This window comes from Narcine bancroftii, chromosome 2 (assembly GCF_036971445.1).
Source record: "Narcine bancroftii isolate sNarBan1 chromosome 2, sNarBan1.hap1, whole genome shotgun sequence".
In the NCBI taxonomy this organism is placed as follows: Eukaryota; Metazoa; Chordata; class Chondrichthyes; order Torpediniformes; family Narcinidae; genus Narcine; species Narcine bancroftii.
In genome coordinates, this window is record NC_091470.1 from 85,419,212 (window position 1) to 85,441,157 (window position 21,946).

At 43.0% G+C, this 21,946-nt stretch overlaps 1 protein-coding gene across 1 annotated transcript in view; it reads right to left on the minus strand.

The window, feature by feature from the left end:
- Positions 1–650: 650 nt before the first annotated feature.
- The window catches only part of LOC138752893 (BRD4-interacting chromatin-remodeling complex-associated protein-like), a 111,957-nt gene continuing 90,661 nt past the window's right edge, over positions 651–21,946 (minus strand). Inside the window, exons 18-21 of the mRNA XM_069915505.1 lie at positions 9,745–9,893; positions 8,854–8,948; positions 4,237–4,339; positions 651–3,013 (exon numbers count right to left, since the gene is read on the minus strand). Coding sequence (XP_069771606.1) covers positions 1,890–3,013; positions 4,237–4,339; positions 8,854–8,948; positions 9,745–9,893 — 1,471 coding nt within the window. The 3' untranslated portion in view covers positions 651–1,889. The remainder of the gene's footprint in view (positions 3,014–4,236; positions 4,340–8,853; positions 8,949–9,744; positions 9,894–21,946) is intronic.

Consider the following 21,946-nt stretch of genomic DNA (forward strand, 5'->3'; position numbering starts at 1 on the left):
CAACACATATACTCGCTCCACAATCACACTATTGCAAGCCACTCCAACTAACACTACACACCCAACATATTTCATGAATGTGAGCTGCAGATTCATGTCAAAACATGTGGCTCGTGAGTTGAGGTTTGGCCACCCTTGGTTTACAGGGACAGAAATGGGAAAACAAGGCTCTTGGGGTACAGTATGGACTCAATTGGCCAAATGGCTTAATTCAATGTTGCAAGGAAACATTGCTGCTGAGCCTCCAGGTTCAGTTGGGGAGGTAGTCCACTCTGGCTTGAAACCCTCCCCCATCCAGCTCAGTTTGGGTTTGGCTCTTCTCCTACCACTGATCATCTTGCTTCAAACTACAATGGCAGCTGAATTTTGGTTTAAGTTTTTGGATCCTAATTTCCAAATGCAAAGTGGTTCACAGACTGAGAAATACTGACTCTTGAACATCCTACAAGCAAGTATTGGTTCAAAGTATGCTAATCCTAGTCTGAGGATATTGATGGGTAGGAGTACTGGACTCACTCTGATGTTCTTTCTGACCTTTAACATCAGGTGAGGTCCAAATGGAAGATAACAAGGAATCAGGAAGCATTCAGAACAGTTTACTTCCTTTGACTTGCTGGAGTCCTCAAATAAGCCCACATAAAGAAATCTGCAAAAGTTGAAGTCCAGTTTTATTTACCTAGATAGAGGAGCTTCACCAAGGATTCTCAAAACTGGCCATTCCTTCATCTTTAAATATTCAGTGGCAATTATGAAAATATTGTTTTAATCCTGACCCTCAGAAGGTAAAAGTGCTTTCCTTCTCAAACTCTGCTTGGTATAAGTGCCAAACCCAGGAATTCATTGAACCACAAAACACTATGTTGAAAGCTTGTGGAGTCATGCTTCTGTGTCATGGATTAAAGATACAAAACACAATGTCAAGGTTATAAAACTGTAAATAAAACAAATACTTCTGGTTTATATCAAGGTGACACAGTCCCTGAAAAAAGTGCAAGACAATTCTGATTTAAAATATACTTTAAAATTAAATATAGATAAGAACATTCTCAAAACAAATTGTCTTTTTGCAGCAATTTCAGATTGAGAAGAATTTTTAATCTTCATGAATGAATACTTCCTATGGGCAGAATCTTCATGTAAAGAGTTTTCCTCCCTTAATTCAAGCACTGAGGACATATGACTTGACAATTTAAGTTTAGAAACTAAACAGGTCAACAATGTCATAAGTGATTGAGCCAAGTCCTGTCAAAGAGCGAAAGAAAACTACGGGCAATGAAATGTAAACTCATCTCTGAGGGAGGAAGAATGGTGAAACTCTCGGACAATGTACATTTGAAATCGCTGGCAATAAAAAATACTGGGACATGATAACCAAGACCAGGGGTGCAGTGATAATTTTTTTAGGTGCTGGAGCTCACCAAAAATGACGACAAGGAGGTGCTGGAGCCACCCCATGAGGTGCCAGCTGCCTCCTGAGGTGCTGGAGTGGCGCTCTGGTGATTTCTGGCAGCACTATACCCCTGACCAGGACTCAGTACTGCAATACAACAGAGTCCAGGTAACCAGTGATTGATAAAGTCCCCAACCATACCACTCTGCTTTTTGCCTAAGATTTTATGGAGTATCATCAGGGAATGAAACCATATGGCTTGTCTGCCACACTTCAGTGTTAATAAATAATGTTACTGCGCAAAACTGGCTGTGTAGATGTCAGATGCTTTATCTTCTGCTTGATGTCCTTATGCAGAACTGATATTATACAGTAATCTGTGTAGGCTCTGCCCGAAGGATTGTTCAATTCTTGCTTTCTGTACTCAAGTCAAAAGATATGAGCTATGCTTTTTGATTAAACCTGCTTTCCAGCTTATTCCTCTCATGTTCTGGACTCCTTAGTCACTTAAAATACTATTTACTGCTTCTTCCAAAGTGGAGGTCCCAGCTCTGACAAAGTCCCTATCTTGTTCTGGTTGCCTGTAGTCCCCGGAGGAAGCAACAGGGGAGAAGAGAGGGCTGCTTAGCTCTCTTGCCTCAGAAGGTTCAGCCATTGACTGCTCTTCCTCTGACATCTGGACTCTCTGCAAGTCCAGGATGCTGTTGATGGCACTCTGTAGATGCTGGTTCAGTGTGCTGTCTTGGGGACTATCGCTGGAGAAGCTGGCATTGTCCACCGAGTCCGACTTGTGGCGCTTAGGCTGAGGGAGGGGCAACTCCCAGTGCAGGTCATGGACATAGCTAGCCTTTGTCAGACCCTGCCTAATGGCATCTTCCACCTCCTCAAGTTCTTTCATTAGGTTGCTGTCATCACTGTTCTCTCCCGGTTGACCCTCTACTGTGTCCTGCTTTAAGTTCTGCAAGGCGCTTCCTGCAATTGAGCTGTTGGACTTCAGGTGGTAAGCTCCATTGTTCAGTGGGAATGAGGTCAAGCCAGTCTTCTCATCTGCTTCCAGTTCACTCACAGCATTGTCCTGCGGCAGGGACCTTCTGGATAGGCCGTGCATCAGCTTGGGACTGCAACAATGAGGATTCTGCCTATCACAGTTCATGAGATGGTCCCTTGGTTCTGATGGGTCCCTGGAATCCAGATGTTCCAGCAGCCGTTTCTCAGCTGGGGATGGAACTCTGTTACTGTGACTGAAGGGGCTTGCGCTGGACCCTTTGGTACCTGAGCTCTGTGTGACTGGATCCACAGGCAGCTGGTCCAGTGCTGTGTTGTGAATAACCTTGCTGTATCCTGCTTCCTGCTTTATCTTCAGCTTGAGTTCACCTCTGGCACTGGCAGTGTTTGCCTTCGGAGGGCTTGGCTGACTTGAGACAGCCACCTCCTCCGCCTCACCTGCCTTTGAGGCTGTTGCACAGGTGTCGGAGGGCCAGCACCTGGCCTGTTCCATAACCAAGTTGGTGCCACTGATCTGTGATGCATTTTGAATGAGCTCGTTAGGAGCAACAAGGAGGCAAGAGGGGGTTGGCGAAGAGTTAGTAATGTTTGGTTGGAAAACTGATGAAATATATGCATCTGAAAACAAATGAAAGAAACATTCACAAATCTGCAGCAAGTACATAGAGTTTTACAGCATGCAAACAGGCCCTTCAGCCCAACTGACCAAGCTTGTCCCATTTGCCTGCATTTGACCCATTTCCCTCAAAACCTTTCCTACCCATGTACCTATCTATATGCTACAATTGTACCAGCCTCTACTTCTTCCTCTGCCAACTCATTCCACATACCCACCACCCTCTGGATGAAAAAAGGTGGACCAGGTCTCTTTTAGAAATAGGAGTAGCTGTGGCTCATCAAACCAGCTCAAACATTCATCCTTAACCTCACCCATTCTTCATTCTATCCCCCAATCCTTTGTTCCTGACCATATCCAAAACTTTCCCAATTGCAACTTAGAAGGAAAGGGAATCTACTGCCTCTGGGGAAAAGAGCCCACAGCGTCAGTTTCTCCTCATGGATACAAATGGCCTCCTCATTCTGAGTGGGTCCACCATTTCAATTCTCTGGTCTAAGATCCTGCCATCTTCTGGGATCAGTCAAGTGAACATTGCAATTCTGCTAAAGCAAGCCAACCCCGACACATCTGACATGTGTTGAAATCACACATGGTATTCCAGCTGAGGTCTCACAACGACCCTATGAAATTGTGGAAAATCATCCTTACTCTTGTATTCCAAATGTTTTGGCAATGAAGAGGAAAATATTGCTCATCTTGCTAACCACAGATTACACTTCATGAATTTAAGGGTTAAACCACAGCCAGATTCCTCTACACACCAAACTTGTATCAGTTGAAAAAAATATTACTACTTTCATATTCTATAGTCCAAAATTTATCAGTTTACTTTTCCACAGTTTGCCAACGTTGACCCATTCATTTAATCACCTGCCCTGAGGTAGACTCTGATCTTCTCCAACAGGTTGTTGACATTTGTAGGATCCTGCTGTGTGAACTTGGCCAGCATGTCTACCCTGCACCTCAACTGGTCAGGAAAGAGGCCAACAATGTGAAGTGGTTTTGGAAAATCATTTTTAAAACTGTAACACTTCCCTAAAAATGGAAGTTCTTTGGTTATAGAACATGGACTGAACTTGTCATCACAGATATAATTGTCCATAGCTGCAGCAGAAAGAGAAAAAGCTTTGACTTGAATTACAATTTCTCCTGCTAAGTTAGTGTTTCAACTCCCTCATCTTCAAAATTAGCTAAAGTTAATGTATTTAAAGAGCGATCTCACCAGGACTTTCCCTGGCCAATTGTTTAGCTTCCAGGAAAGCCACCTTTTCCTCCTGAATGAACATCCGATCGATCATCACCATCTCAGCGGAGGGTTTTGTCCTCTGAATAATATACAGAACATATAGTAATGAGCACCAGGACCAATGATTTAGTGTCACAGAGCTAGGCCCTTCAGCCCAAGTTGTCCATGCCAACCAAATTGCTTATCTGAGTTAGTTTTGTTTGCCCACATTTCATCATCCACATCCTTTCCTATCCATTCGCTGTCTAAATGACTGAAATGTCATAATTGTACCCATTTCTACTGCATCCTCTGGCACACCATTCCACAAATGTACTACTCTCAATTTGGAAAAAGTTACCCCTCAGACCTCTTTTAAATCTTTTTCCTCTCATCTTAAACCCATGCCATTTAGACCCCTCTACCTCAAGGAAAATAATCTGATCATTCTATGTCTCATGATTTTATAAACCTTCAACGTTTATAACCTCAAGAAGAGGTTTGATTTCCAAGTATAACTATCAACAACAATGTGCGCTGGTCCAGCCTCAAATGTTATTGGCTAAGAAACCACGCCTAATCCATTACTTCCTCACAAGGCTAAGGAAATTTGATATGTCCCCAGTTTTAATTGATGCATCACATAAAGTATCACAATTTGATAGGAGAACTGCTCTGCCCTAGACAGCAAGGAACTGTGGAGAGCTGTGAACAGAGGCCAGGACATCACACAAACCAACCTCCCTTCTATCAACTCTGCCTACACTTCCTGCTGTCTCAGGTAATCTACCAACATATTAAAGAATCCATCCTGCCCTGATGCACTCCCTTTTACCCTCTCCTATTGAATAGCAGGGTCAACAATTTGAAAACGTACCTCTAGATTCAAGGCCAGTTTGTTTAGACTTGTATCAGATTGATTAATGGACCACTCTAAGGCTGATCTTTTAATCTTATGAACCTACGTCACTGTGACCCTTGCATTAGTTTATCTGCACTTTCACTGAAATACTATATTCTCTACTTCTGTTATACTTATGTGTGGGTTGATTTGCCAGAACAGCATGCAGGTCAGGGATAGCCAACCTTTTAATTTTTAATCTTTAATTTAGACATACAGCATGGTAACAGGCCATTTCAGGCCACGTGGAAATACCAAGAGTGTGGGTTAATTGGTCACCACGGACACATAGGCAGAAATGGCCTGTTAATCTGCTGTATATCTAAATTAAAAATGTACAATTAAAAGGTTGGCCACACCTGATGTAGGTGGACACAGATTATGGGAGAATACTGGAGATACCAGTAGGAATTCGTATTTGTTTAAAAATAAAGATTGGAATCAAAGAGCAGGAATAAAATGGATCAGTCTCTAGCTGGCAAGCTGCACTGTCTGGGCCCCAATCTGCGTTGATGAATTGGCCGGGGGTTGGGTGAAGGAAATTCTGCTGATGAAACAGAACTAAATGGGAATGTGAGTAGTGAAGAGGATTCAAAAATACTTCAGAGGCTACAGGCAACCTGAATGAGTGGCCAAAAATATGGCTAACGGTGTACATGTGGAGAAAGGCAGATTAGATTATAAATAAAACAACACAGAAAACTGGAATATCTTTTTAAGTGCTTAAAGATTGGGAAATGTTGAAAGGAATCGGTTGCTTTTGTACATAAGTTAATGAAAGCTAACATGCAGGAACAGTATGCGAGGAGGAAGGCCACGGTACATTGGATTGTATATTGGCCTTCACTGCAGGAGGATGTGAGTGCAGAGTAGGAGAGTAGTGCAGTAAATGAGGCTACACCTGGAGAATTGTCAACAGGGCACCAATGCTTACCTAAAAAGAGATATACTCATTGCAGAGCTTCATCAGAATGGATCATGGGATGGCAGTTATGAGGAGAGATTGAGTGGGCTATACTTGAGTTCAATGTGGTTGAACTCATTTAAATATACAATGCTGGGAGACAGCTTGACAGCATAGACGTGAGGGGAACCAGAGATCAGTGTTCCAAAAATAAGGGGTTGGCCATTTAGGACCAAAACGAGGAGAATTTTTTCACTAAAGGATCATGAATCTTTGGAATTTTCTATTTTGGAGAGATGTTGGGGCCTCGTCATTAATTGCATTCAGAGATCAGTGCATTTCCGGTTATTAGAGGATCAAGGGATATGGAAAAAGGCTCAGAAAATCAAGTTTGAGATTAATAAATCACAAAGCAGGACGGTTAGCACAGCGATTACCGCAACATTATTACAGTGCCAGCGACTCGGATTCGTATCCAGCGCTGTCTGTAAGGAATTTGCACATTCTCCCCGTGCATGCATGGGTTTCCTCAGGTTTCTTCCCACCCTTCAACAATACTGGACATCAGTTTAAGATGAATGGAGGAAAGTTCAGAGGTACATTTTTCACACAGAGAGTGGTAGGTGCCTGGAATGCATTGTTGGGGATGGTGGTGAAGGCTGGTACAATAGGGACATTCAAAAGACTCTCAGATAGGCAATATGGATGTAAGAAAAATAAGAGGGCTATGGGTGTGAGGTAGGGAAGTTATAGAGTGTTGTGGAAGTTTACATGTCGGCACAACATCATGGGCTGAAGGGCCTGCAATGTCGTGAATTCAATGTTCTATACACACACAAACACGTTAATGTATTTTATGTATCCTGTGTATCTGCAACAAGCAATAATATCATTGCATTTGTACATTGTATGTAGTTATATGATAATAAACTCCCATCTCATCTTATTATATGAGAAAAGTCATCAAATTCAGCTGGGACAATGGGCTGTGTTTAGAATATGGGCTGATTGGAAATGTATAGAATTGCTTGAGGTATTACAAGCATTTAGAGTACAGTCTTCTCAGGGATGGTCAGCAAGACTTTGTGAAGGGAAAGTTATACCTCAAGAGCCAAATTGAGTTTTTTTGAGGAGGTATCAAAAGAAATTGATTAAAGTAGGGTGGTAGTAGTGGTGTATATGGATTTTAATAAGGCATTTTATAAGGTCCCACATGGGAGATTCGTTCAGAAAGTTTTGAGGCATGGGATTCATGGAACTTTGGCTGTGTGGATGCAGAATTGGCTTGCCTGTAGAAAGCAGATAGCAGTAGTGAATGAAAAGTATTCTGTCTGGAGATCAGTGACGAGTGGAGTTCCACAGGGATATGTTCTGGCACCTTGTTCTTTGTGGTTTTTACAAATAACCTGGACAAAGAAGTAGAGGGATGGCCTCTACTTTGTGGATAGTGTTGGAGGCTGTCATAAGTTACAATAGGATATAGACAGGATGCAGAGTTGGGCAGAAAAATGGCAGATGGAGTTCAATCTAGATGTGTGAGGTAGGATACTTAACAGTGTGGGAGAACAGAGGGACTTTGGGGTCCAAATCGATAGATCTCTTAAGGTCACCATGCAGGTTGATTGGATAGTTAAGAAGGCCTATGGTATGCTGGGCTTCATTAATTGGGGGATTGCATTCAGGAGTCATGAGATAATGTTGCAGCTCTATAAATCTCTGGTGAGACCACACTTAGAATACTATTTTCATTCTGGTCATCTCATTACAGGAAAGATGTAGAAGAGATTTACCAGAATGTTCCCTGGATTGGAAAATATCTTATGAGGCAAGGTTTAAAAGAGCTAGGGCTTTTCCCGATGGAATGAAGAAGGATGAGGGGTAATTTAATAGGGGTCTACAAGATTATGAAAGGCATAGATAAGGTAGACAGTCAGCACCTTTTACCTAGGGCAGGAGTAGCAAATGCCAGAAGGCATCTGTACAAAGTGAAGGGAGGAAAGTTTAGGGAGACATTAGAGGTAAGGTTTTTACATAGATAGTTGCGTGGAATGCATTGCCAGGGGTGGTGGTCCAGGCTGGAACAATATGGGCATTTAAGAGACTCTTAGGTTAATGGATGAAAGAAAAATAGAGGGTTATGAGGTAGAGAAGGTTTTGGTTTTTTTTTGGTAGGTATATATAGGTTGGCACAACATCATGGGCAAAGGGTTTGTACTGTAATGTTCCATGTTTGTCAGGTGGATGCTGAGAGCCTGTTCTCCCTGGCTTATGAGTCATGATCCAGTGATCTTTGCAGAATAACCAACTGCAGTGGAGAGAGAAGGAACAGGTTTACTCAGAAGTTTGGAGTTCTCTGCCCTGGAGGAATGTGGATATACAGTTGTTGACTGTACTCAGAACTGTTTTTGAGACATATTGGGTCCTTCACACATTGGTGTGAAGATTAGACAAGATCCTATGGAATGGAAAAAGTTAATAATGTAATCTGTGGCTTTTCCCGATCCTATTCGCAATATCAGCTGGATTAATACAAGTTTGTTTCAAAACTTTTAAGCACCATGTCTCTCTCAGGAGGCCAAGTGCTACATCTGTCATGATTCTGGGCCAACAGAGAGAGAAGAAATGGCTAAAGTTCTTTCTTCTGCAGCAACCATTGCTGGAGACTGTTGACACAGATGCTGTCCTGACTGCTCTCCCCCACACTGGCTGAATCTTAGTCCAAGCACTGACGTGTCATTACCTCAAAGGGAATTTGTCCCTGCTGGTTGCCCCTCTCTGTAAAATCACATAACAACTTGAAATACCTTACCCTAGACTCTTCAAAGAGCAGCATACGATATTTGTTCAGCATGGCTTGGGTTCGTTTGAGGAGTTTCGTCGACATAACCTCAAACTCTTCATCCACTGTGGTGGAAAGAAGCGGAAGAACAAAGATTATGACAGCACGGTTGGCATAGTGGTTAACGCAATGCTGTAACAGCGCCAGCAATCAGAACCGGGGTTTGAATCCCACGATGTCTGTAAGGAGTTTGTTCTTTCCCTCCATCTCTGTGTGGGTTTTCCCCGGGGGCTCCGGTTTCCTCCTACTGTTCAAACGTACCGGAATCTAGGTTAATTGGGGTAAATTGGGCGGCACGGATTTGTGGGCCAAAATGGCCTGTTACTGTGCTGTATGTCTACATTTAAATTTTAAAAAATTAAATACTTCTTTAAGGTTGAACTTCATATTAAATTACAAATGACTGGAAGCCAACTAATTCGAACAGTGATTCATCTGCAGGGCCACGCAACCAGTACCATCCAGTTCCAGGTTTGCACATTTCTGGAACATGTGTTTACTTTCCCTTTACATAGAAAGTAAGCTCAAGTGAGGAATATCAAAGCAGTTCTTCAAAGGAAGGCACAACAAGACTTCTGGAGGAGTTCCCATCACCCTTGGCACTCTCTCTTCTTACAGCTTCCTTGAGGCAGAAGGTTATTAAGTCTGAAATCTGGCACCTGATAGGTGATAGAAAAACAATTTTCACAGCACCTATCAAGTTCTTGAGCTTTCCTGTACTTATCCTAAACATGAGTCGACTGACCATTTCTACCCCTGATGCTGGCTGATCCACTGAGTTTCTCCAGCTGCCCAACTACATTGGCCAAGGCGCATTTTGCTTATCCCACTCTCCGAAACGAGGGGCTATTTCAAAAATACCTTTGTTAAAGTCCACGTCAGATGGCATTGTGCCCTTGCATACATGATAAGGCAGAAGTCTGAAAACAGTATCCTCAAAGGAATAAAATGGAGTGTTACAATCAGGCTGCAGCACTGAGGTCTGGTCCTTGCAGAATCTTTCAAGTAACCTGCATATGGCAGAATTTTAAAAAAAGAGTTACCAGGAGAACAATACAATATCTGGTCATTATCAAACTGCTGTTTGTGGGATCGTGCTGTTTGTTTATGGCTGTTGTGCTTTTATATTGCTTCTGACCACCTTTTTAAGTGTCCCTTCAGTGAAAAGTTTCCATATTAAGATTAAGATTCCATATAATGTCCTGTACATAACATACACAAAAATTGTTTTCCTTTGTTTGCCCTCAAAAACAAAGGAGGCACCTTGACTCCAGCATCAATATCAAGACAAGAAAGAGAAGCAAAAGTGCCCCCAGAGACATCAGGTGTCCATGAATCCTGCCACTTTCTCTGATGCCTCTATCTCCTGCACCCACTTTCCAAGTCCTTTTACTTTTCAAAAACTTAATTAATCAATTTCCAAACCATTTATGGAAGGAGTCAGTATCCAATTATTCCGTTCACACAAAACCAAGAGAGCAGCTCAATAACTTTCTTAGCCATAAATGACAGATAGACTCAAGAGCTAAGTCATGGAAATCTGTAGACACCATGCTCTTCAAGGAATGCCTACCCTGAAGAAGTTCTCCTTTGCTCTAGCTCTTTTTTTTAAAAAAATTTATTTATTGATCATGATAAAACATACAATGATAAATACAACTTAAGAAAAAACAAAATACATACATGATTTTTTTTGTTTGTAAATAATAACCCCGCAACCCACACCATCCCCCTACCCTAACCCACGCACCCCTCTCCACTCCCCCCTAAACTACCCCCCAAAGAAAAAAGGAAAGAAAGAAAGGGAGATCACATAACATAAAACTCATCAATTAGTTGCCATGGTTCAGAACAACGCCACTAATGTGTGGAAAAGGGATTAATAATTCAACCCCATATAATCCAAATACGGGCTCCAAGTTTTAGCAAAAAAAGAATAATTATGACGTAAATTATATGTTATCTTTTCCAATGGAATACAAGATCTCATTTCCAAATACCATTTCTGAATACTCAAATTAGCCTCATTTTTCTAAGTAATTGCCAAACATTTTCTAGCCACAGCTAAAGCCAATCTCAAAAAAGCAATTTGAAATTTATTTAATTTTAATTCTAAACCCAACAAAAATACTAAAGGATCTAGTGAAACCTTCAATTTAAAAATAGTTTCTAAAAGTTCCTTAAATCCATTCCAAAAGGATTTCACTGTCTCACATAACCAAGTAGAATGTAAGAAGGAGCCGATTTCCTTTGACATCTAAAACATAAATCCAAAGAAATAAACTTATATTTCCTTAATTTCTCTGGAGTTAAATATAATTGATGAATAAAATTATAATGAATCAATCAAAACCTCATATTTACAATTTTAGTCATACTATCTTTACATAAATTCATCCAATCATCCTGAGAAATAGATACAGCCAAATCTTTCTCCCATTTTAATCTAGATTTATGAACATCCGGCTTAAGCATTTTATTCTGTAATAAAGCATACATCTCAGATATAAATCCTTTCTTGCCACCTTCAGTATGTAACATTTCAAACTTAGAATGTCTAGATAACCATAAAGGTCTCACTCTTCAAGGAATGCCTACCTTGAAGAAATTCTCCTTTGCTCTCAGAAGGAAGTTCTAAGGGATTATCCCTCACTGCTCCCACCTGTAACCCCTGCTGCTGAGATCCTCCAGCATTTTGTGTTTTTACAGATTGTGGTGAATGTCTGCCAAGCTGCCTGTCTCCCCTCTGGCGAGCCTTGCTGTACTAACATTGGCTGTGCATTATCTCTACTGTTCTTTCTTTCTTTCTTTGGCTTGGCTTCGCGGAAGAAGATTTATGGTGGGGTATGTCCACGTCTGCTGCAGGCTCGTTGGTGACTGACAAGTCCGATGCGGGACAGGCAGGCACGGTTGCAGCGGTTGCAAGGTAAAATTGGTTGGTTGGGGTTGGGTGTTGGGTTTTTCCTCCTTTGTCTTTTGTCATTGAGGTGGGCTCCGCGGTCTTCTTCAAAGGAGGTTGCAGCCCGCCGAACTGTGAGGCGCCAAGATGCACGGTTGGAGGCGATATCAGCGCACTGGCAGTGGTCAATGTGGCAGGCACCAAGAGATTTCTTTAAGCAGTCCTTGTACCTCTTCTTTGGTGCACCTCTGTCTCGGTGGCCAGTGGAGAGCTCGCCATATAACACGATCTTGGGAAGGTGATGGTCCTCCATTCTGGAGACGTGACCCACCCAGTGCAGTTGGGTCTTCAGCAGCGTGGATTCGATGCTTGCGGATTCTGCCAGCTCGAGTACTTCGATGTTGGTGATGAAGTCATTCCAATGAATGTTGAGGATGGAGCGGAGACAGCGCTGATGGAAGCGTTCTAGCAGCCGTAGGTGATGCCAGTAGAGGACCCATGATTCGGAGCCGAACAGGAGCGTGGGTATGACAACGGCTCTGTACATGCTGATTTTTGTGTGTTTCTTCAGGTGATTGTTTTTCCAGACTCTTTTGTGTAGTCTTCCAAAGGCACTATTTGCCTTGGTGAGTCTGTTGTCTATCTTTTTGTCGATCCTTGCATCAGATGAAATGGTGCAGCTGAGGTAGGTAAACTGGTTGACTGTTTTGAGTTCTGTGTGCCCGATGGAGATGTGGGGGGGGGGGGGGGGGGGGCTGGTAGTCATGGTGGGGAGCTGGCTGATGGAGGACCTCCGTTTTCTTCAGGCTAACTTCCAGGCCAAACATTTTGGCAGTTTCCGCAAAACAGGACGTCATGCGCTGGAGAGCTGGCTCTGAATGGGCAACTAAAGCGACATCGTCTGCAAAGAGTAGTTCACGGACAAGTTGCTCTTGTGTCTTGGTGTGAGCTTGCAAGCTTCAGATTGAAGAGACTGCCATCCGTGCGGTACCGGATGTAAACAGCGTCTTCATTGTTGAGGTCTTTCATGGCTTGTTTCAGCATCATGCTGAAGAAGATGGTAAAGAGGGTTGGTGCGAGGACGCAGCCTTGCTTCACGCCGTTGTCAATGGAGAAGGGTTCGGAGAGCTCATTTCTGTATCTGACCTGACCTTGTTGGTTTTCGTGCAGTTGGATAACCATGTTGAGGAACTTGGGGGGGCATCCGAGGCGCTCTAGTATTTGCCAAAGCTCTTTCCTGCTCACGGTGTTAAAGGCTTTGGTGAGGTCAACAAAGGTGATGTAGAATCTCTACTGTTAAGGACACTGTATATGCATCTATGGTCTTTCATTATTGTACCATGAGGTTCTGCTAATAAAAGCCTTAATTATTGTTTGACCACATCGTCTTTGTCTACTTCATCAACTGGCACTTCAATTTTATTAGCAGAGAGTTCAGGTGGCCCCACTGTATCGCCTCATTGACCACGTTGTTTCGATCCATGTAGTAATCGAAACAAGGAATCCAATGGTTGAAAATTTCTCTGGCCCTCGGGGCAGACTGGTCGATTATCAGCCGCTCTGGTTTGAGTGCTGCATCCATTTCTGCTAAACCCCCGCGCTAGTTACTGCGGTCTGTCCACATTAAAGATCAAAGCTCCCTCCCTTTTCAGTGATTTATCCCCCGAGTGTCGGCCGATTGCCACTAAGAGCTGTTCTTACAGCCTTTGAGGCTGATGGGGGGGTTATACCAGTTTAAAAGGGTACCTTTTGGAGTCACTAATGGTGTGTCAGTGTTTCAAAGGGAAATGGATAAGATTGTTAAGATGTATGAGTTACAGGGTACATTTCCCTATCTGGATAACATCACTATCTGTGGGAAAACACAGGCTGAGCATGACAACAACTTAAATAAATTTTTAGCAACAGCTAAAGAACTCAACCTTACATTTAATGAGGACAAATGTGTATTCATTCTGGGCTACATTGTCCGCAAGGGCAAAATCCACCCTGACCCGAAAAGAATGCCCCCCCTTAAGAAGTTACAACCCCCAAACTCAGCAAAAGCTCTTAAAAGGTGTATGGGATTCTTTTCCTACTACTGCAAATGAGTTCGGGACTACGCCACAAAGGCACGCCCTCTGTTTGACACTAAATCATTTCCTCTCTCTCCAATGGCTTTGAAGGCTTTCGAGAGAATTAAAGCTGATATTGCCAAAGCTGCTCTCGTCCATTGACAAGGATGTCCCATTCCAAGTGGAAACAGATGCCTCAGATTGTGCCTTGGCAGGAACCTTTAATCAAAAGGGCAGATCTGTGGCATTCTTCTCCCGCACGTTACGCGGACCTGAACTTAAACATCCTGCCATTGAAAAAGAAGCCCAGGCTATTATTGAAGCTGTTCATTACTGGAGACACTTTCTAGCCGGCAGAAAATTTAATCTTGTCACTGATCAGAAATCTGTAGCCTACATTTTCAGTACTAAACACAAAAGTAAAATCAAGAACGATAAGATGGCATGCTGGCGAATAGAACTCTCAACTTATAATTATAAGATCCAGTACAGACCGGGCAGGTTAAATGATCCCTCTGACGCATTGTCACAATCTGCTGCTGGTGCTCAGCTGGAGGGGCTAAAAGAGATCCATAGCAGACTATGCCACCCAGGAATCATGAGATTTTTCCACTACACAAGGGCTAACAACCTTCCTTACTCTCTGGAAGAAGTCAGGAAACTGACTAAAAGCTGTCCTGTTTGCGCAGAATGCAAACTGCAATACTTCAAAGCTCCAGAGGCCACTCTCGTCAAGGCAACCTGACCTTTTGAGAAGATTAGCTTAGATTTTAAAGGGCCGTTTCCTTCCAACAACAAAAATGTATATTTGTTTACTGTAATTGACGAATATTCCAGGTTTTCCTTTGTCCCTGCCCTGACGTCTCGTCAGCATGTCATTAAGTCACTTGACAGAATTTTCAGCATTTTTGGTTTTCCCAATTACATTCATACCGATAGAGGATCAGCATTCATGAGCGCTGAACTGGGGCGAGCCCTGCTACGAAAGGGGATTGCCACCAGCCGTACCACAAGCTAGAACCCGCAGGGCAATGGGCAGGTTGAAAAGGGCTAATGCTACAGTCTGGAAGACTTAATCCTGCTTTAAAAACACATGGTTACCCTGTTACTCGGGTGGCAGGAGGTGCTGCCTGAGGCACTACATTCTATTGGGTCTTTATTGTGTACTGCAACAAATCAAGCACCTCATGAACGTATGTTTGCCTTTCCTAGGAAATCAGGAACTGTGATGGACTGGCCAGCTTGTTTATCTGAGCCTGGAATCGTGCTGCTGAAGAGCCACGCTTGGGTGCTTAAAACAGACCCCCTAGTCCAACCAGTTCAGCTACTGCATACTAACCCCAACTATGGTCATGTTAAGTTCCCAGACGGGAGTACTGACACTGTACCCCAAAGAGATCTGGCCTAGCCTGGTTCGCCCCTTCCTCGTACCCCTACTCAGAGTGAGTCTGAGAGGTTGGACTCACCCCCCCCCCCATCAGCCTGTGACCCCTAGTCAGCTTTCAGATGGCCATGCTGAGGCTCCACTGCCTCATGCTGGTGATTCTGGAGCGGGTCCAGAAGCCAGTCCTTCCCACACTACAGACCCAGGACTTGTACCAGTTCCCAAGGTTGCAAAGGAGCCACCTGTTTTGAGACGAAGCACCAGAATTCGTAAACAACCTGATAAGCTGACATATTCATAAAACATCTCATTATATTTCGATTGCTTGCTAGATACTGGCATATTTTGGCTGTTAGAGTATCTCAAGGCCAAACATGGTATCCATGTATCACTTGCTTCAGTCTTTCCTAGCAGCTGCTCTTTTGATTTTAACCCTTCTTCTGCTGGGGGGAGACTGTGGTGAATGTCTGCCAAGCTGCCTGTCTCCCCTCTGGCGAGCCTTGCTGTACTAACATTGGCTGTGCATTATCTCTACTGTTAAGGACACTCCCCTTGGGTATAACTGTGTATGCCCCTATTGTCTTTCATTATTGTACCATGAGTTTCTGCTAATAAAAGCCATGATTATTGTTTGACCACATCTTCTTTGTCTACTTCATCAACTGGCACTTCACAGATAGACTCAAAGTTGGCATTGAATTGAGAAAATACTACTGATTTACTGAAGCCCAAGCAATGCACACAGATAGTTGTATCATTGACCCTGGTGACTTTAACCACACTAATCTGAAAACAGTCTTGCCAAAGTTGTCAACTTTCCAACCAGAGAAGAGAACATTTTAGATAAGGTGTACACAAACGTCCCCAGAGATTACAAGCTTGTCTCTGCCAAGACTTTGGAAACTCAGTCCACATTTCCTTTCTGCTAACCTTTGCATATAGACAACTGGTGAGATGAGTCAAACCAATTTGCAGGGAGATCAGAACTTGGCCAGGGGAAGCTACAGTAGAGGACTCCTTTGGAACCATGGACTGGAGGAGATTCAGGGAGGTGGCTACCTAGAACACAGTGATCATCTATATGGCAGTGCTAAGGAGGTTAAGGAAGCAAGGCTACCGGTCACCATCCTAACAATGCTCTACAAGGGCACAATAGTGTCCTGGCTGGCCGCATCATTGCGTGGTATGGTAGTTGCAAAGCATCGGATCCGAGGACAGTACGGAAGGTGATTAAAATTGTTGAGAATATCACTGGAGTCTCCCTTCCTTCTATCAATGACATCTATAGGGAACAGTGTTCAAAGATTGTTCAGAGAATCATCAAGGACCCTTACTATCCAACCCAAGGTATCTTTGAGAGGTACAGGAGCATAAAAACCAGGATTACCAGGCTGGGAAACAGCTTCTTCCCACTGGTGATGAGATTGTTGAACAATTCTAGAAACACATGAATTATTTTTATGTATATTTATTTTGGATTGCTATGTATATAAATTGTGTGTAGGGTGCTCTGTATCTGTGAAAAATAAAGGTTCCATTATTGTCACGTAATACTACATTTAGATTGTAACATACATGAAATTCTTTAACTTTGTCTACCATAAAGAAGACAGAGAGTCACCACTTTATCCAGTGCCCCTCATAAAAATGAGGCCCCAGTGAGGAATGAACTCATGACCCCTGGTTTATAAGACCAGTGCTCTAACTGCTGAACTATCTATTTCATTAGGTAAAACAGGCAAACCCCGCTGGATAACCATGTTCCTCAACATGGTTATCCAACTGCACGAAAACCAACAAGGTCGGGTCAGATACAGCAATGAGCTCTCTGAACCCTTCTCCATAAACAATGACGTGAAGCAAGGCTGCGTTCTCGCACCAACCCTCTTTTCAATCTTCTTCAGCATGATGCTGAACCAAGCCATGAAAGACCTCAACAATGAAGACGCTGTTTACATCCGGTACCGCACGGATGGCAGTCTCTTCAATCTGAGGCACCTGAAAGCTCACACCAAAACACAAGAGCAACTTGTCCATGAACTACTCTTTGCAGTCGATGCCGCTTTAGTTGCCCATTCAGAGCCAGCTCTTCAGCGCTTGACGTCCTTTTTTGTGGAAACTGCCAAAATGTTTGGCCTGGAAGTTAGCCTGAAGAAAACGGAGGTCCTCCATCAGCCAGCTCCCCACCATGACTACCAGCCCCCCCACATCTCCATCGGGCACATAAAACTCAAAACGGTCAACCAGTTTACCTATCTCGGCTGCACCATTTCATCGGATGCAAGGATCGACAACGAGATAGACAACAGACTTGCCAAGGCAAATAGCGCCTTTGGAAGACTACACAAAAGAGTCTGGAAAAACAATCAACTGAAAAACCGCACAAAGATAAGCGTATATAGAGCCGTTGTCATACCCACACTCCTGTTCGGCTCCGAATGATGGGTCCTCTACCGGCATCACCTACGGTTCCTAGAACGCTTCCACCAGCGTTGTCTCCGCTCCATCCTCAACATTCATTGAAGCGACTTCATCCCTAACATCGAAGTACTCGAGATGGCAGAGGCCAACAGCATCGAATCCACGCTGTTGAAGATCCAACTGCGCTGGGTAGGTCACATCTCCAGAATGGAGGACCATCACCTCCCCAAGATCGTGTTATATGGCGAGCTCTCCACTGGCCATTGTGTCAGAGGTGCACCAAAGAAGAGGTACAAGGACTGCCTAAAGAAATCTCTTGGTGCCTGCCACATTGACCACTGTCAGTGGGCTGATATCGCCTCAAATCATGCATCGTGGCGCCTCACAGTTCGGCAGGCAGCAACCTCCTTTGAAGAAGATTGCAGAGCCCACCTCACTGACAAAAGACAAAGGAGGAAAAACCCAACACCCAACCCCAACCAACCAATTTTCCCCTGCAACCGCGTCTGCCTGTCCCGCATCGGACTTGTCAGCCACAAACGAGCCTGCAGCTGACGTGGACATTTACCCCTCCATAAATTTTCGTCCGCGAAGCCAAGCCAAAGAAGAAGAAGACAGGCAAACCCTGCTATTTGCTGCTTAAATCAACACAAAATTCACTGCAATTTGGAAAACTGTGACTATTTCCTGTTTTATGCATGTAATTATTCAGTTTCCACGAGATCTTTCTGCAAATTTCTGGAAAACTCGAGTTACAAGTAGACCATGTGAATGGCCCTAAATAAAAATGACAGTCAGACTCAGTGTGTGCCCCTATTAAATAAGGATAAAAAGAATCTAACAGTGATATTAAAAGGAAAAGAAAAGCAATCACTTTAGAAGAAAAACTTGGTTATTAAACGACATGAAGACGGTGCCTGCAATGTGAAAATTGGACATTATCTGGGCTACAATGAGTCAATGGTACGCACAATTTTAAATAAGAAGCCAGAATATAAAGAAAAAGGTAAAGCTGCATCAGTTTCTCTCAGCTCGCAAATTATTTGAAACAGAAGCCCATTAATGATTGAAATGGAATGGCTACTTCATCTTTGGATTGAAGATTGTAACCAAAAGCAAAAACCTCTTTGTACAAAAAAGCATTCAAACCAAAGCTTTAAACATCATTTTGATGCTTAAAGAAAATAAATTTCAAGGGGATATGGAAATCTTTGCTGCAAGTTTAGGTTGGTTGGATCGCTTCAAACATCGAACACAATTGCACAATGTAAGAATTGCAGGGTAAGCTGCTAGCACTGATAGCTGGTGCAAAATTTCCAGATTTTTTTCGAAAAGGATTTTAACTCGTTGAAGCTGCCAAGGATTTTTAACTAAATGTCAATCCTAACGTGGAAAGAAGCATAGAAGTCTGCAGCAATTTAGAAAAAGCGATCGCTAGCTACAGGAAATTGTATAATGCGGTGCGGTTGGCAGAGCAGTTAGTGCAAGGCCTTTGCAGCACCAGCGACTGGGACCAGATCTGGGTTCGAATCCTGCGCCGTCTGTATGTTCTCCTCGTGACTGCGTGGGTTTTCTCCGAGGACTCCGGTTTCCGCCCACCCTTCAAAACGTACCAGGGATGTAGGTTGATTGGGTGTAAATTGGGCGGCACAGACTTGTGGGCCGACATGGGCTGTTACCGTGCTATATGTCTAAATTTAAATTTAAAATCTGTATAGTTAACTTTGGACAAATATTTGTCTAATAAATAGTTTTGTTATGATGTAAATATGAAATAAATGAGAAATATCATAATAGTTTTGGCATTTATATGCAGCTAAAAGTTGTTTTTAAAACATTTTATAATGGACAATTTGAAAGGAAGGGGATCATTCTAATTATTCCCACTGATTCTATTAATCTTACATGAGTAAAAATTGGGACAAATTAATTGCGTAAAGTGGGGTTTGCCTGTGTATATGTGCAGATGTCAATAAACTTGAACTGGATCTGACAGCTTTGACCATTTTAGTTCTGTGACAGAGCCCCAATTAAAGGGAAAATTCTTCAGCAATCCACCACACCCCTTGAACAAGTACCCCAGCAAAACTGAACAGAACATGCTGGAGATGCTCATCAGGACAGGCAGCATCTGTAGGGGGAGAAAGAGATAACAGTTCTAGTCAATGCTAGTTAAACAAGAAAATCTGCAGATACCGGTGCCAAGTGCAATTTACAAAAGCACTGGAAAAACTCAGCAGGTCATGCATCATCTCGCCTGAACCTTTCATCAGGAATCAAGAAAAACAGGTACATACCTGAATAAAAAGTTGAGAGAAGTAGGGGAGGGGGGAGCAGGAAAGAAGGCAGGAAGTGGAAGGGGGAAGAGCACAGGCTCACAGGTGAGAGGTAATAGGTGGGTGGAAGTGGGAGGGCAGAAGGGAAAGAAGCTGAAATGTGATGGTGGAGAGTGCAGTGGGCTAAGAAGGGTAACTCTCCAATAGGAGAAGGAAGGAAAGGGGTGGGGCGTTGAAGGAAAGGAGTCAAAGGGATAAGGAAAGAGAAGGACTGGGGTTAATGGAAATTGGAGAAATACAGTACAACTCCCATTATCCAAAATTGTTGGGAGTGGGCCTATTTCAGATAAATGTATTTTTGGAGAACTGATCATTTTTTAAAAACATCCCATTAGCAACAGTAAATCACTTGTATCAATGTTTAAACAACAACAAACATCAAGGAAAGTCTTTTTAAGCATTAAAATAATGTTTAATTCTCACCAAAATAAATGCTGGCTGCCACTGGGAGCCCAAGGTCCCCACTCCTACCAGGAGCCCAAGGTCCCCGCTGTCGCCAGGAGCCCGAGGTCCCCGATCCTGTCAGGAACTCAAGATCCCTGCTGCCGCTGGGAGCCTGAGGTTCCCAGACAGTTTGGCTCTGAAAATATTTTGGATAAATGAGGATTTCTGATTTGTTTTGGATATTCTCATTTATCCAAATTTTAAAAATTTTTCAGATAATTGAGGATTTGGAGAATCTGATTTTGGATAACTGGAGTAGTACTGTAGACGTTGATGCTATCTGGATGGAAGCTGTCTGGATGGAAACTGCCTTGACAGAATACAAGGTGTTGTTCCCCCAATTTGTAAGAGGCCTCAACTAAGTAGTACATAAGGCTGAAGACTGGCATCTTCGTGTGGCAATGGCGTGTGGAATTAAAATAGTTGGCCACTGGGAGATCCTTGCTGTTGCAACAGACAGAGCATTGTCCAATGCTTTGTCAATGCTATGTAACCCACAGAGAATTTCCAGTATTTTCTTGCTCTTATTTTAGATTTCTAGCATCTACACCTTTTTTTCTTTTTGGAACTTGTTTCCTCCACTAGGTGGCTCTCCCTGTGGTTCCACCTCCACACTAAATTGACTGACACAAACAAAAAGGGCTCAATGGTATTGACTCAACATTCAAAGGATTTCTCCAGGACATCAAGGATCTTGCCAGAAATATCTATGTCGCAGAGATGAACATAGGAAATATTCAGTCACACAATCAAACATCAAATTTTGAACCAAAGACACTTTATGCAACTTGAGCCCATGCAACACTTCCCTCAATTCCTGCCTCTGGCCGGAGTTGGCACATGGGTTTCACGATCTTTGGCCTTTCAACACTAGGCACCATATGAGGCCTGTACGAGACTGTTAACTTTGTCCAATGGTGTGTAATGGCAGGCACGGAAGTAACTGCCCAATTAACAAGGCAGAATCCCTCCACGATACACATAGTGCTGGATGAACCTAGAGCAACTTGCTGTGTGACCTGGCATCTTCCTCCAGCACTTTTGTGTATTGCTCCAGTACAGGGTACTACACTTTAGTGTCGTTCCCGCAGCATCTGCAGACTCCTTGTTTACCCCCCCAGTGTTTCCTCAGACAGACCCCAATAGAAAGGAAAATGGGAGAAGTTACACAACTTAATATTGCTAGTTTTACATAATCAGTAGTCCCCCCCACCCCGCTCAACCTCGACCCACAGAAACTGAGACAAAGACATTCTGATTAACCAACTTTGTTTAAAAATATTATGCTAAACACATGCAACGTTTTTCTGGTTCAGAAGATCTAGCCCTTCCTGTCTTTATAAATTACTACACATACGCAGCTAACTCATCCAAAAATAGTTCGTATTATAAACAACTCTTTAAAAAATTCTTTGTATTTCACTATGTTAAAATAGAAACTTGGTTTTATTCAGAAAAATAGAATTTTCCTTCTTTTCTTTACTTGGGCTGTAACTTTTTTTTTCACCAGGCTCTCTGAAACAAT